The sequence below is a fragment of the Myxine glutinosa genome, chromosome 5 (assembly GCF_964187855.1).
Source record: "Myxine glutinosa chromosome 5, kmMyxGlut1.1, whole genome shotgun sequence".
NCBI lineage: Eukaryota > Metazoa > Chordata > Myxini > Myxiniformes > Myxinidae > Myxine > Myxine glutinosa.
The window spans coordinates 137,125,706-137,143,007 of NC_136265.1; the positions used below are offsets into that span (position 1 = coordinate 137,125,706).

The 17,302-nt window shown below is 43.6% G+C and overlaps 1 protein-coding gene across 4 annotated transcripts in view; it reads right to left on the bottom strand.

Moving 5' to 3' along the window:
• The window catches only part of LOC137427009 (protocadherin-1), a 35,768-nt gene that overhangs the window by 14,014 nt on the left and 4,452 nt on the right, over nt 1-17,302 (bottom strand). For 3 of the 4 annotated variants that reach the window (XM_068116104.2, XM_068116102.2, XM_068116103.2), the window contains exons 2-4: nt 16,348-16,594; nt 16,089-16,228; nt 4,291-4,449 (exon numbers count right to left, since the gene is read on the bottom strand). In XM_068116104.2, coding sequence (XP_067972205.2) covers nt 4,291-4,449; nt 16,089-16,228; nt 16,348-16,561 — 513 coding nt within the window. In that variant the 5' untranslated portion in view covers nt 16,562-16,594. The remainder of the gene's footprint in view (nt 1-4,290; nt 4,450-16,088; nt 16,229-16,347; nt 16,595-17,302) is intronic. The other variant, XM_078778771.1, reaches the window with a different exon arrangement.

Here is a 17,302-nt window from a genome sequence, read left to right on the forward strand (position 1 = left end):
ATAATATCCCATTGTAAATTACTGTTCCCGATAAAAGGTATTGAACAGATAATTTTAAATGATGGAAGAAGGAAAGTAGGTTCACAAAAGGAGGAGTACAAGTTCAATGAGAATCGTTTCATTTTTATACCGAAGTTTTCTTGTATACAATCTTATATACATGATTGTATACAATCAACACCATTAAAGGGGTGTACGTAATGGTCAATACCGTGCATGGGATTGTACACAATCATCGATACCGTACATGGAACATACACAATCATCGATACCGTACATGGAACATACACAATCATCGATACCATACATGGGATGTATACAATCATCAATACCGTACATGGGACCTACACAATCATTGATACCAGCCATGTGACATACACGATCATCGATGTCGTTCATGGGATGTACACGATCATATATACATACATGGGACATACACGATCATCGATGTCGTTCATGGGATGTACATGATCATAGATACATACATGGGACATACACGATCATCGATACCGTTCATGGGATGTACACGATCATAGATACATACATGGACATACATGATCATCGATATTGTTTATGGGATGTACACGATCATAGATACCGTACATGGACCACATTGGATGAACTAGACACTCACAATAGTCCAACAAATACCAACATTTAGACATTCATGTGTATTTTTACCCTACGCACGCAAAGCGAAAGGCAGGGTTAAGCAATTAGTTAATGGCAGTCCATCTGATCAGTTTATGATCGAGAAACAACTTATTTAAATTAAACGTTATATTTTGAACACGAATTGGAATATGAATAGGAAGACAAGTTTCCCGTTTTACTGTATTTTGGCTCGGAATTCATCCTGACCGCAGAGAGGAGTGAGATAATATATTTTACTCTGTCGACCTGCCTGGCAGCCAAAGAAAATTGAAAATCATTCCAAACACGAAACTTAGTTTATAGTGGGGCGGCTTAGCCCAAATATTCAAAAGAATTGTGCATTTTGTGAAACAAGCACCAAATTTGGCACAAATGTACATTAATATGTTGCGAACATTTTCAGATATTGGGCCACTTGAAATTCCGTAATTTTTTTTTTCTAATTTTTTCAAATTTCGTAATTTCAAATTTTTCGGGTGACACCGTCACAATTTCGGTCTTCGAGACCGGCCGATAGGCAAAGTGTGACCGGAAGGGACGAGGTTCTCCTGACCACGTGGCCCTCGATCTGGGAAGCGAGAGGCGTTCCATTAGTGGACGCGCCCCTCACGCCCGACTTTTGGGCGGCCCCGGCAGGCCGTTTGTTTTGACGTTCCGTGACAGGCCCCACACCCCCACCTCCGGGCCGACCGGAAGCTTGTGCTGAGTACATCATACCTGAACAACTCAGTGAGGCAGAACACAGCAGTGCACACCAGGGTGACCCCTTCAGTGCATAAACCAATTAACCTGTCCACTGCAGGGCATATAGAAATGAAGTTATTTTCTGCATATAATAATAATACAAGTTCAGTTCTATATAACAATTTCTGTTATCACCACTACCACTACAACTACAACTACCACTACTACAAGCTTTGTCTGGAATTTTGTGGACTAAGACAAACAGACATACAGACAAGCTGGGATCAAAACATTACCTCCTTCCACCATTGAGTGTAGAGGTAAACATCATGGAAATTATATCATGCCCTAGATTTAATTCATGCTTACCCGTGTATTTGCTTCACTGGTTCACAAGGTCTTTTGCATACATGTAATTCAGACTCTCGTCTTCATTGCTGACCACACAATGTTCGCAACATATTAATGTACATTTGTGCCAAATTTGGTGCTTGTATCACAAAATGCACAATTCTTTTGAATATTTGGGCTAAGCCGCCCCACTATATCGGCCGGCCTCGAAGACCGAAATTGTGACGGTGTCACCCGAAAAATTTGAAATTACGAAATTTGAAAAAAAAAATTACGGAATTTCAAGTGGCCCAATATCTGAAAATGTTCGCAACATATTAATGTACATTTGTGCCAAATTTGGTGCTTGTATCACAAAATGCACAACAGGTTTGCTATGCTGCTACACTATTAGGGGTATCCAAGCACAATTTTTTTTTCTGAAAACCATTGAAAATTATTAATCAGTCTAATTTGAAAAGAAAAAATTTTTGAAAAATATTTTGCCAATCACAGTGTCAAAAAAGCTCAAGATTCATGGTGTCGATTTTCGCTTTTGTCAGTGACGTCACATGATGAACTCACCTTGATCCAACTGGTGGTTTACCGAGAGAAACGGTGCATGTCAGGGTGGGATTCCATCATTCCGATACCGATTCCACCGTCATTAGCTACTCTAAAGGTTCTGAGTATGTTGAAACTGATAAGTAGGATAGTGAAGAAATTATTGGAGACAAAATAAGTGATGGAAACTCTTTTGGTGGAATTATGGAGCCCTATCGTTTCGAGCCTTGTCTGAGCGATTCAGATGAAGACAGTGTTAGTTAAGACTAGCAACGGTACCCGCCCTATGGGCGGGGCTTCAATTGGGAAGCCCAAATGAAAAGGAAAAATATCAGAAATTGAAGGCTTTTTTATTTTAAACGATTCATATAAACATCCGATGAATCATATCACACGCAAATCATCAAAATCTAAACAGTACATGGCGCACATTTTGAAAAAAGATTGAATTCTGCAAAACGGAAGCAGCCGCTACACGTCTTTCTCAGTCGCACGTTTATCTGTGAAGAGTGTGCGCCAAATCTAACACAGAAGCGGCCGCTATACCTGTTTCTCAGTCACTTTGCACACGCTACCGTGTTACTTCGGAGCCGAACGTTTATATCGGAAGAGTTCGTGAGGAGTCGATCTACTCTCTCCTGGTACGTAGAATTTCAACAAAAGCCACATCACTGTTCATATCAGTAAATATTATTCCATCGTGTTTGGAAAAACTGGAAAATTGGAAAACTTGGAAAAAGAATACAGCCTATTTTACTCCAAGGGGTCGGAGGAATACCCACCCAAAATGTCGTTGCGATCGGTTCAGCCGTTTTTGCGGTACCTTCGAACAGACGGACGGACACTTGGTGAATTATAGTAAGATGGCGGTGTTATGTTCGTAGTCAAGAAGAAAGTACCAGTCGCATGTTCACTAAAGATTGGTGGGTTTTGTTTTTTTGTTCAATTGACGGTTTATCAGGGATTTTGAATTAATTTATAAATCAGTTATATTACTCCAGAAGAAATACGGACATGACGCAGCACAGAACACAAACAGACAGACAGACACAGGTGAAAACAAGACCTCCATCCACACTCGGTGGCACAGGTAATGGCTAATATAATGCGTTGGAGTGATGTAACAGACAAAACAATCTGTTCATCTTTGTATTGCAGACCATAGTTATGCCAAGTTTGGTCAAAATCCCTTCAGTGGTTCACAAGTTACCGCAGTAACAAAAATTGACCACGGACGCATGGAAAACCCAAAAACATAATGCTTCCAGCCCTTCGGGGATAAAAATAGGGGCATTACCCCCTGGCACTCACATGGTGGAATAAACAGTATACTACACTGACTGAAGGTATTTTAAACCAATTTGAATGCTTGCTAGAACACAGGGCAGCATGTAGAATCATACTATCACAATCATAAGACTTTAAATAAACAGACAAAAAAATACCTAGTTTGGGGGAAACCCCTCCCCCCCTGTCCCCCCCCCCCCCCCCCAGCTGCCATGCACTCCCTTAGGGCACAGTTTTTTTTTTACAATGCCGTAAATAAGCTTTGGTACAGCACGGGTGGTGAAGGCTGTGGTCAAGTTTCATCAGAATTGTATGTGTAGTTTCTGAGAAGTAAGCAAATACCTATAGGGGGGTTGGGGAGGGGGGTTGCCCCCCAAAATAGATTCCCAAAGGGGCAGATTTGTTTTAATGCCGTGAACAAACGTTGGTACATCACAGGTGATGAAGGTTGTGGTTAAGTTTCATCGAAATAGTGTGTAGTTTTAGAGAAGAAAGCAAATATCTATTTTGGGGGGTCAAACCTGGATCCACTTTGACCCCCGGTAAACCCCCTTAGATCCCGATTTTTTTAATACTGTGACAAACTTTAGTCACCACACAACAAATATAACTTGTGCCAAATTTGGTCGCAATCCCATCAGCGGTTTCGGAGAAGAAGTTTGAAGTGTTTACGGACGGACGACGCGCCATCGCATAAGCTCCCCTGAACTTCGTTGCAGGTGAGCTAAAAATGTTAGTCAACAAGTCGTAGAATCAACAGCAGAAACTTACTATGCGGAAGAGCTGATATGTCATGACTCCAAATGGCGGTGCATCTGCATCTGTAGCAGAAGGTAACTGGAAAGACCTCCCAACATCAACATCTTCTAGTATCGTAAGCTCCAGAGGTATGTCACCAAAGGTTGGAGAATTATCATTCACATCCTGGACCTGGAATCGTGAATGTGGGCATAAAGGGGTCAGAGGAAATGTGGGGTCTCAATGGCACGAAAAAAGAAAGAAAAAAAAGAAAAAGAAAGGATAACTAGCTGATCAACTCGATGTTCACTTTGCCATTATCTGAGTACAGTACTATCAAATGAAATTTTCTTTTGCAAGATGAATGTTAAAACTGGTACCCATACAAGTTAAAAAGTTATGTCCTCGTAAACAAAATCATCAAATCAATGTCCAATGTTCAATGTGATTTCACCCTCAAACCAAAACGCGTTAACATAATTTGGTTTTCAGAACAAGAAACACAAAATCCATCCGAGAGCATCATCAAGTCGTCATCACCACCCCCTTCTTTCACCCCCTCCTCCCCCTCATCCCCCCATGGGGAAGGAGGGGGGGGGGAGGGGGAAATTTACCCTGGGTGCTACCAACACATGAAAAATTTGAACTTGCAACCTCTGGGATGCCGGTTGTTATTACCATTAGGTAAACTCAATTACACAAGAAGAAGGAACAACTAGATTCGTTCATGAGGAGCCCACTATCGATCTGTGTCAGCGGACAGGGAGAACAACAGATGGAATCAATAGGAAGTTGATCATGGCATGCTGACCGCTGTGGAAAGGAAGGGGAAGCTTTTTTGGATGTTAACCCTTCGTCGGAACAAAATACGATTCTAATGCCTTTTCTCCTCCGATGAAGGGTTAACACCCGAAAAGTCAGCTACTTGGTGGTTACCATACTTCAATCGATATCTTATATATTCCATCCATTGTAATTATCATACAAACACCATTTGCCACCTGATTGTTTGGACTTTTGACGGATCAACTCCAACCGCATGATGGGGAAAAGTTATTTCTCACACTACAAATGAAGGAAAAAAATGAAACGAGGTTTTATTTATTGAGGTTAACCAAAAACGATGTTTATTTCAGATGTTCAAATGAGTTTTCAAGTGAAAAATTCATGCCAAGATCATACGAAAAAATGAGTGAAGGACAAAGAACCTGTGGAGGTCGAAGATTTAAGGATGAACGTAAATCAATCCTAAATCAACAAAATGTTGATAGTGAAACCCGAGAAAAGATCAACTCACAAATAAAGTCCTTTAGCATCAGACACTGAGACGAGGATCTTCCCTTTGCATGATGATTACGCAGACTTTTTCACTAATCTAAAGGACACAATAGAAGGAGAAGAAGAATGCTCGGATTCAACAGAAATCATGGTCAGACTTCTCCCCCTCGGAAAGGACTGGCAGATATATCTTACACAAAACAAACAAGAAAAAGAGCAATCAGAGATTGCAAACCCTCGCCAGGATGCATTTTCCATGGTTTTTAAGGCTTTTGTGAATGATCGTTTTAAGGCCATTTTCCCCGCGAGAGCAGGGGTTAGCCTTGCGGGCCCCATGACAATCATGGTTCCCTGTTTGAGGCAATGTTTTATGGCCGGATGCCCTTCTGGCGCCAACCCTTAGTCACCTCTTACGATGTGCAGGGATACGGTGTACCTATTCTAAACCGGGGTACACACCGGGAAACAAAACAAATGTGTTAAAATTTGTGTTAATTTTGTGTTAAAACAAATATGGCGGGCGGCCAAACCACGTGACCGATGACGTCATTATTTTTTTCTAAACTAATTTATTCCTAGATTATGCTCAAGAAATTTCATCTTGATCGGATGAAGTCTTGTACTTGTCAAATTATGACGTCATAATGGAGGCACCTGACATCATCATTAACATATTTTATTCCCCATGGAGAGTTCTTTACAATGAGCCATGTCTCAATTTTTTTCTAGTCAACGCTTTCCGAGATACAGAGGTGCAAAGTTTTTCGATTTTACCAAGATGGCGGCCGAACCAGATGACCTATGATGTCACAATTATAATAAAAAAAATTCTACAGGTAGAGTTGCACCTACGGTGAAAATTTCCTGTCAATCGGACCAACGGTCACTTGGTCTCGCGAGATCTGGAGACGACGTCACGGATTTTCGAAGCTCCACACGGTCTCCACGTTTTCAAAGTTAAGTCTGTTCACAATTGTATTTTGTCGAAACTGTATTTTATCTTTCGGCATGTGAACTTATAGTGTGTCCCTTGGATGTTTCTCGGTGTTTATCTTTCATAAATTATTTGTTTGTTTGCCGCGCGTGTGAGGCCTTGCAGCCTCAGGCTTCCCCCGTCGAAGTTTGTTTCTTCCTTCGCTGGTTTTGCTAGGTTTTTTGATTTTCCCTTCTCCCCCAAACTTCACCGAACATTTACTCTTTGTCTAACGTTATAAGCCCCACCCCAACCCAAAAAAAACAAGCAAACAAACAAACATTTATTTCCTCTTCTCCTCATGTGCTTTTGTCCCATCGTGTGCTTTTGCCTCTGCCCACGTGCGCTGTCTCGCCCCGCCCCCATTATCCCCTTGCCTTGCACCTTTTGCCCTGTTCAAGTGACTCATGGTCGTCCCTCTCGGCTCCCTCTCTCCATTGGTATTTTCATGAATATAAGATTGTTCTTCACGGTTCTGTTTAAATATGTTTAAACTTTCCCCTGGAATGTTTTATTCAGTCGTATATTACAACACACTGTTTTTCTTCCTATTTAAAAGGCTCCTTTCAATTTCCTCTTCAACTCATTCCATTTCAAAAAAATATTCAATCGCTTATAATTCTTTCTCACTACTTGCTCTAAATTCTCATTCATTCCACCCCTCCTCCATCATTCTTAAACGGATCGCTAACTTGAAAATCACAACAAACCCAATTTGTTATAAATGTTCATCTTTCATTAATCATCCACTTTCTAAACTCCCTCCTTGCCCCTCCCCTCCAAATCTCCCCCCTTGCCCCTCCCTTCCAAATCTCACTCCCTTGCCCCTCCCCTCCTAAACTCCCCCCTTGCTCCTCCCCTCCTAAAAACTCCCCCCTTGCCACTCCCATTCAAAACTCCCCACCAACCCCTCCCCTTCAAATCTCCCCCCCAACCATCCCTCCCAAATTCTCCCTCCTCCCACCTCCTTCTCAAAGCTGCCTCCTCCCCACTTCGTCTCCCTTCTATCTCATACCTCCACCTCCCCCAACCTTCTACTTTCATCTGCCCCCGCTCTAACAACCCCTCACTGTGCCTCATCCCATCACCATCAAACCTTTCGTCCTCCTCATCCTTCCCTTTCTTGTAACTCTTCTGCAATCTCTGACACACTCAACTGCTCTTCCTACCTCCCCCTCTCACCCTTCACCCTACCCTACCCCTCCCCTCCCCTCCCCTTCCCTCCCCCAGCCTGCACCCGATGCTCCCCCTCTCTCATCAACAATATGGACCTCAAACATCCGGGGCCTTCGCTCAAACCTGATTGATCTCTGCATTCAGGTTGCTTCTGACAATCCAGACTTGATCTGCTTAACAGAAACTTTCCTCCTTCAAGATGTCTCCGATTCCTTAATATCTCTTCCTGGTTACTCCCTCCTCCGGTATGATAGACCTGAGCCTCGTCCTGGTGGTGGGGCAGCTATCTTTATCAAAAACTCTTCCTCACTCTCCCTGCACTGCCCTCTCTCCACCCCACCCCCAGGAGTACCTCTGGCAACGGCTTCCTCTCCGCTCCCACCTTTTGTTCATATGTGTTCTGTACCGTCCTCCAAACAGTGATGACTCAATTTACATTTCGCTGTCGGACAACATGGACAAACTTCTATCAACTCATCCAAACTCTCTTCCTCATATGTGGCGATTTCAACTGTCATCATGCCAGCTGGCTGGGTGTGGGTTCATCTCTCACCAGCCATGGCATCTCAGCAAAGGACTTCTGCAACTCATTGGGACTGACACAATCTGTCAATTTCCCGACCCGGATCTCAGTCAATGGAGTATCTTCTCTTCTGGACTTGGTTATGACTAACTTCCCTGCAAATGTCTGCTGCTCTTCTTCTGCTCCAATCGGTTCTTCTGATCATGTGCTTGTTAAAGTGGACATCTCTCTGGCCATTCTCAGAGAGCCTCCTCAGCGCCGACGAGTCTGGCATTTCACTCAGGCCGACTGGCACGGGCTGCAAGCAGCCATCAATCACCTGGACTGGTCTCCCATCTCTACTGCCAATGACATCAATTCTTCCTGGGAATTCTTCCAAAGCAAACTGCTCTCTCTCATGCACAGATTTATCCCATCTCGTCCTCAGTTGCCTTACCCTTCCTCCCGCCCATGGTACACTGAATCATGTGGTGAAGCAGTTGCCCTGAAACAACTTGCCTTTGCCTCTTGGAAGGCAAATCCAACTGAAGGCAATCTCAGTTCCTTCCACCAACCTCGAAACAAGTGTGTTTCTACCCTCAGGAGTGCCAGGAAGCACTATCTCTCCACACTCAAGATTGAACTCTCAAACCTGTCTCTTTCCTCCAAATCCTGGTGGCGTCTGGTCAAATCCGTTTCTGGTGTTTGTTCCCCCTCCATCCCCTCCCTTACCTCAAATGGCTACACAGTTGACACCGCACGTGACAAAGCCGAATGCCTCAACTCTGTGTTTGCCTCAAAATCTTGTGTCCCACACCCATCTCTCTCTGTTCCCACCTTTCGCAGTCGAACCCAACTGCTCCTGGACTCTGTGTCCTTCTCTCCTGACAAGGTGGAGAAGTTTTTAATCAAACCTCGACTCCGATTCTGCAACTTGACCAGGCAGCATCAGCCCACGGGTCCTAAAATCCTGCTCTGCCGCTCTATCTCACCCTCTCTCTGTTCCTTTCACCCACTCTTTTGCTCAAGGTCATCTGCCAGCATCTTGGAAATCAGCAAACATTACCACTTTACACAAAAAGGTGCAAAAACAGATCCTTGCAACTACAGACCACTCAGCCTGCTTCCAATTATCAGCAAAGTCATGGAATCCATCATGTCTTCGGTAGCCCAGGAGCATTAGCCAAAAATGAAGGGGAAGCCTAGAAGAAATTAGTAGACAGCTGATTTTTTGCACAGAGCTCCAGAATGTGATGTGGATACCCACAGTACAAAATCCCACGAGTCCCACCTTGTGGCATTTTCAAAATTCAAGATGTCCGCCGGTTAGACGGAAAATGCATAAATTGCGATAACTTCAGCCTAGAACCTCATAAAAGTATACTTTTTATGTCTAAATATTGAAAATGATATCTTGTGGATGCAAGGCGGGGTGTGGAAAACGATGCACTTGCTACAAGTCTGGTCTGGAGTGTACCCTCTTGTGTACTGTTTGTAATGGCCATAATTGCAAAAACTCTCGGGACATTGATTTAGAGGGTGATAACAGTGTTTACCTCAGGAATAAGAAAAGTGACATTCAGTTAACACGGTACTGTCCAAAACACTAGAATCAGGTTGGGATGACTGGGATCAAAGAGTTGGTCTGCTTTTGTGTCGTATTGTAATTAAATGTCAATCCCCATGTGTTGTTTACCTCTTGCAGGCCTTGTGGTCACAATGTGAAACATTTTGCATTAAATAAAATAATAGCAAATTAAAATCATGATTTTGATGTTTTTTTGCATTACAGCAGCGGCAATTTTGTCAGCCATCTTGGATTATATCTACATATCATTATCTGAGGTCACTGAAATATATTCTATTAAAATCCTAGTGTGCTAAAACATATAATTATTTAGCCACGAAAAGTACACTTTTATGAGGTTCTAGGCAGAAGTTATCCATATTTATGTATTTTCCATCCAACCGGCGGCCATCTTGAATTTTGAAAATGCCACAAGGTGGGACTCGTGGGACTTTATATTGTGGGCATCCACATGGTATTCTGAAGCTCTGTGCAAAAAATCAGCTTTCTACTAATTTCTTCTCGGTCCTAACCTAATGCTCCTGAGCTACGGATATCAAATCCTTCCTCTTCTCCAATGGCTTGATCTCTGATCATCAATTTGGATTCAGACCAGGTCATTCTACTGTGGACATGTTGCTTCTGCTGTCTCAACAATGGATGGAGGTCCTCAATGCCAAACAGGAAATCAGAGCTGTCTCACTTGACATATCACGTGCCTTTGATACGGTCTGGCACCCAGCTCTGCTCACCAAACTCTCCTCCTATGGTATCCATGGAAATCTCCACTCATGGCTTGCGGACTTCCTCTCTGGTCGTAGGCAACGTGTGACCCTGAATGGATTTCTCTCATCTCCCCTTCCTGTTCTGGCTGGAGTTCCCCAAGGTAGTGTTCTGGGCCCTGTGCTATTTCTGGTCTTCATCAATGATCTCTCTGACTCTCTGGAAAATCCTCTCTATCTCCTTGCTGATGACTCCACTATCTGCCGCTCCATTCCTCATCCCTCAGATCAGCAGTCTGCAGCCTCCTCACTCTCTGCAGAAGTGGACAACATCACAGACTGGTCAAACAAGTGGAAAATGTCTTTCAATCCTGACAAATCTCACACTCTTACAATGTCTCTCCGAAAGGACCGACTGGAAAACCCTCCCATCTACTTTCTCAACAATCCTCTCCAAGAAGTTCTGTCGCTCAAGCTTTTGGGTCTCACTATCTGCCATGATCTTTCTTGGGAAAACCACATTTCCAAGCTGGCCTCCAAAGCCAGCCACTGACTGGGAATCCTCCGTCTTGCGAAGTCCATCCTTGGCACACTGGAGCTCCTCACCATATACAAGACTTTCATCCGCAGCTCAATGGAATACTGTTCCCCCCTCTGGGCTGGTGCTCCTGCCTCACACCTAGCTCGGCTTCATGCTGTTGAGGCCAATGCTTTCAGAACGATTGGAATCTCCTGCGATGAAGTTAACTCCGAGGGCCTTTCACTCACTCACCGCAGGCAGGTTGGTGGTCTTTCTGTCTTCTACCGACTCCTCTCCGGCCTTGTTCCCCCAGCTCTCTCTGTGCTCTGTCCCCCCAATATTCCTTCAGGTCGCACAAGATCTGCCTGCAACCCTCTTATGGTTAAAACTGCCAAAATCTAGGCTCTCTGCTCAGCTTCACTCTTTCATGCCCCTTTTCTCCCACCTCTGGAACAAACTCCCCCACTCCCTTCAATCCCACTGCTCCTCCAGGTCTTTAAAACAGCTGTTCACCACCATATCTTATCTTCCCCCATCCAAAACCTTGATATTTTCGACCCCCGCTAATTCACCCCAGTCTTTGCAGTGTTCATATGTTTTATACCTCTCCCACCTCCCCCCCCCCAAGCACTCCCCCTCCCACATTTCTCCCGATGTCCCTGCTCTCAAATGTTGCGTTTGTGTCCTTCCCCCCTCTCCCCCCATCTTGTCTGCCGCTCCCCTTGTTTTTTGTGTTGTATGTGTCGGTTTGACTTTTTGTGTGATTAATGTTGGCTCTTTCACGAGCCTCGATCTTGTATACAAAAAAAAAAAAAAAAAAAAAACCGTTGCAGAGAAAATCGATGTTTATTCTGTGCGGACAAACAAACGGACTCAAATGCAATACCCTCTCCTCTGGCGAGGGTAAACATGTGGTTCCCAGATTGGCAATCTCTATTTTTTTTTCTTTTTTTAAACGTAAAAGAACATCCTCAAAACAACTGTCACAACAACGTTCCAGAAGCTGTAACGTATAGACACTTCCATAAATTAAATAAAAGGTGTAAAGTTTGCAAAGCTCTTTCCCAAACAGACATACACAGACACGGATGCTGACACACAGAGTGAAGTAAACCTATCAATGCTACTAAGACATATTTTAAAAAGAAAAAAAAAGTTGGAGAACCTTCTGGGAAAGCTGGCTAGAAAGATTATTTCGGATAACAATGCTGTGGTGAAGCCACAACTTTCCTGTGGCCAGAAAGAAGCCACTTAACTGTGCAAACTCGTTTTCAAAGAATTTTAGCACTGGGCCTTCCTTTTTTGTTCACCGATGGATACGTTTCAATCATTTGTATTCGGATCAAAATAACTTGGGATAAACTTTTCTTTTTTTGAGGTCCAACAGGTGCGCGTATATGCATGTGCAAATACAGGAACCGCACTTGTATCGATTGGCTCAAACTGCTTACCAAGATGAACGTTTTCTTCACCAACTTTACAGTTATGCACAACAAATAAACGTTATAAGAATAATTATACAAGTTCCATTGTAGCATGACAGGAATATTGGAAAAGAAAAGGGATTATGCTTAATTTTGAAAATGCTGGCAATGTGTAAAAGGGCCTCATCAACATGTTATAAGCAAGGGGAACTAGAACGGCACTCGGTAGAGTGCATACCTCTGCAAGGCTGAACATTTTTTGTTTGGTATCTAACTGATAGGCCAGATTTGGATCCGAACTTATTCTTGTCACCTACCCAACTTAACCAGCAAGTTTCATTTGAATCCATCCACAACGTTTTGAGATGTTGTGCTATATATAGTTTTTGGCTCTCCCAATGGTGAAGAATCACCAAACAAAAACTAGATGGTATTCATAGAATACCTACCCTGCGCAGTCAACTTGGTGTGAGCCAACTCTTGTTTTTGAACACTTTTTTTCTTTGATCCAATATGGCTGCCAGACCACGTGAGCGATGACATCATAAATTTATATTCTCTCAATAATTGTTGCATAGATCACGCTCCATACATTTAAAACTGATCAGACCAAGCGTTGTCCTTGTCGAATTATGACGTCATAATTATGGCACCAATGACGTCATCGTTAACAACACCTATTCCCCATATGGAGTTCTTTACAATGAGCCACGTTTCAATTTTTTCCATAGAGCGGTTTTGGAGATATAGAGGTGAAACATTTTTCGGTTTTTCCAAGATGGCGCCTGTGACACGACATATGACGTCATGATTATCATTTAAAAAAATTTTCACGAGTGCAGGGTAACTACAACGGCACTCAGTAGAGAGCATTCCTCCGCCTGGTTGGCCATACCACTCAATGGTGAAGAATCGCTTTTAAAAATTCGACGAGCTGGATCCGGGTCTTCACCAAAATTGAATCGATTCTTCCTTGTCACTTCCTTGTCAGACAGAAGAAGGCCGCATTCCAATTGATTAGGAACCGAGTACCCTCGTCCCTCTGTACAACGGGAAAGATGATCCTCTGGACTGTGGCTCGTATCGAGAGATAAAGTTATTAGAGCATGGAATGAAGGTATTGGAAAGGGTGTTGGAGAGGAGGATAAGGAAGAAAGTGAAGATCGACGAAATGCAGTTTGGATTTATGCCAGGAAGAGGAACGACAGATGCGCTTTTTATTGTAAGGCAGTTGCAGGAGAAGTACATGGAGAAGAGGAAGAAGTTGTTTCTTGGGTTTGTTGATCTGGATAAAGCATTTGATAGGGTTCCACATGAAGTATTGACATGGGCAATGAGGAAGTTAGGAGTGGAGGAATGGTTGATCAGAGTAGTGATGGCAATGTACGAGAGGGCACGCACAGCTGTAAGGACGAAGGACGGGAACAGTGGCGAGTTTGAGGTGAAGGTGGGAGTGCATCAGGGGTCGGTACTAAGTCCACTACTATTTGTAGCTGTGATGGAGGTGCTGGCTCGGAACGTAAAGGACGGTTTACCGTGGGAGTTGTTGGATGCAGATGATCTGGTGTTGATTGCGGAAAGTATGGATGGACTGAAGGAAAAGATGAACAAGTGGAAGGAATGTATGGAGACAAAAGGTCTGAAGGTGAATATCAGAAAAACGAAGGCGAGGTAAGTGGTAAAGCATGTGGTGAGGTGGAAAGAACTGGGAAATGGCCGTGTGCTGTGTGCAGGAAGGGTGTTGGAGTGAACTCCATTCAATGTACAATGTGCACTGAGTGGGTTCATCAAAAATGTAGTGGTCAGAGAGGGTCATTAACCAGTGTGGCAGCTACATTCAACTGCAAGGTGTGCACAGAGGGAGCTGCAGATGGAGGAAATGTTGAGTTGGATCTTCGAGACGGCGTCAACCTGGACGGTGTGAAAACATTTTGTTACCTAGGAGACTTGCTGAATGGAGAAGGTGGATCAGACTCGGCAACGGTTGCTTGAGTGAGATGTGCATGGAAGAAGTTTTGGGAACTGAGTGGCGTGCTGATGAGGAGGGGAGTGTCGTTGAAGCTGAAGGGAAAGGTGTATGCTGCATGTGTGAGAAGTGTTATGATTTATGGGAGCGAGACATGGGTAATGAACGTAGAGCAGCAACGAAGGCTGGAAAGGGTGGAAATGCGAATGGTTCGGTGGATGTGTGGAGTATCGTTGAGAGAGAGGAAGACAAATGATGAATTGCAAAAGATGATGGGAATAGAGCCTGTGATTGATGCTGTGAAGAGAAACAGTTTGAGATGGTTTGGTCATGTGTTGAGGAAGGATGAAAGTCACTGGTTGAGAAGAGTGATGGAAATGAATGTAGAAGGAAGAAGAGGATGGGGAAGACCGAGAAAGACTTGCCTGAAGGTGGTGGAAGAAGAAATGCGGGCATGGGGGTTAACAAGGGGAGATGCAGAAAATAGGGCAAAATGGAGAAGATTGTCATGGGGACCGCAAGGCTAACCCCCGCTCCAGCAGGGAAAATGGCCTTAAAATGCCCGTTGTTGTTTTGTCTCGTCACATACACAACCTGTCCAACGAGTTTTTGTCCAAATCCATCCATAACTTTGAGATATCCTGCTATGTATCGTTTTTGGCCCTATCTCCCAATGGCGAAGAATCACTTAAGAAATTATAGTACCCAGATCCGAATCCGGATCTTTACCAAAATCTAATCATTTCGTCCTCGCCACATACGCTACATCTCTGCCAAATTTTGTCCAAATCCGTCGACAACTTTGAGACATTTTGTTCACAAACGGACAGACAGGGGTGAAAACATAGCTTCCATCCACCTTTGGTGGCGGAGGTAAAAATAGATGGTATTTGTTGAAGACTTACCCTGTGCAGTCAAACTTGGTGCGAGCGAACTCTGTTTTTGAAGGATTTTTTTTCTTTGATGCAATATGGCTGCCAGACCACGTGAGCGATGACATCATAAATGTATATTCTCTAATATAATTATTGCATAGATCACGCTCAATAAATTTAAAACTGATCACGATAAGAGTTGTACTTGTCGAATTATGACGTCATAATTAAGTCACCGATGACCATCATCAACATGTGTTATTCCCCAAGGGGAGTACTTGACAACACATCGTTTCAATTTACATATTGTTTTAGCCTCATCACTCAATGGTGAAAAATCACTAAAAATTCTCGAATCGAGATATTCACCAAAATCGAATCAATCCTTACACTTACACACTTACACAGCCACACAGCCACACACTGTCCACCAAGTTTCATCCGAATCTGTCCACTAACTTTTTGAAATATCCTATGCACAGAGACAGACAGACAGACAGAGGTGAAAACCTCTGCCCACCTTCAGTGGCAGAGGTAACGATGAGGCTGGGAGATAAGAAGCTGGCGATAAAGATGTAGGAAGGAAAATGTGTCAGAAACACAGAAGTGGTGAGAATGGGGGATGGAGGAGGAAAGGGAGGGGAGGAGGGAGGATGAGGTTTTTCAAACCACTTTGGAATACTGTACACAAAATATGGAGGAGGCCCTGGCAGGTAAAAGGTGAGAGGAACATGTTCGCATCACAAGCTAAAATTGGTGCGGGGCAAGCATCAAGAGTCAACACACCTTGATATCAGGAAGAAAAATAAAAAGATTAAGCACACTGACCTCCAATACAAATGGGTAAACGTAGTTAGGGGACGGATTGATGGTAACCTGACGCTTAAGCTCACAGGGTACAATGTCTGCACAAAGTTCCTCCCGATCCAGTTTCTGAATGGTCCAAATTTGTCCGGTCTCGGTATCCACTGCAAGGGCAGATATATATATTTAAGCATGACACTGCAGTAACCATATGCATAGGAAGTGGGGGAGGAGGGCAGAGGGGGGGGGGGGGGGGAAGCCACGACAAAAGCATGAGACATACCTCTCAGAAGTTGTCGCTCTTCAGGGTTGCTCATGAGTCCAAAGCTGAGTGACTCCAAGTTGTCGAGTTTCAAATCCAAGGCCAAGGAACCAATATACAGCTCTGGTTCCTGATTTTCCTTTACTTTGTATCGAAGTTCTGACGCGTTTACTTCATCGTGCCACGTTAACATCAGAATGAGCCCCAGGAGGAACACAAAGCCTGTGTCAGCCATCTTGTTTGCTCCCGCTCCCCAAAAACGATTTCTCTTCCAGAAAATAAAACACAACGGGGAAAGCAGGGATCAACTAGGTGCATGGTCATCCACATATTGTGAACACTTTACGTCTGAGAAATCGTTACACTGTATATTTTCATCAAAATTGTTACCTCAGGCCACGCATGTACCTGCACATGCAACATACACCTGCCAGAATTATGAACCGCCTGTGAAGAGGGTGCGACGTGCACGTTAAAACTCATACAGGAAGGAAAACCACTGATGGTTACACGGCAATGGACTGTAAATAAATAAATACATAAAGAATCCTATTTTAAAAATGAAGAAGAAATGAATAAATAAAAACACCTCGTGGATGAAAGGACGATTTGGTTCGAAAGTACAGGAAGATAGATGCAGCCCACGTTTTCCATCTAAAATAAAAGTAAACTAGTACAGCAAGTGACCCACAACCATCCATGACCATGTTGTTGAACGATGGCCGAGGCCCTCACTGTTAAATTCGTTTTCTGCGCAGCCGCTTAAGCGATCGACACGAAACTTCCAACATAGATGGGAGCGAGCGCCAACCATGCAGAATTCCTTAAAGTTAAATGAGGATTGGATGGAAAATGCGGTAAAATGGGTCCCAAAAAGTGTTTTCTGCAGGCGTGGGTTGCATGGCGTTTCACATATCAGGAATAAACGGCATCTACCTTGCTTGGCATGCCCCTGGCCACAAAAATAATAATAATT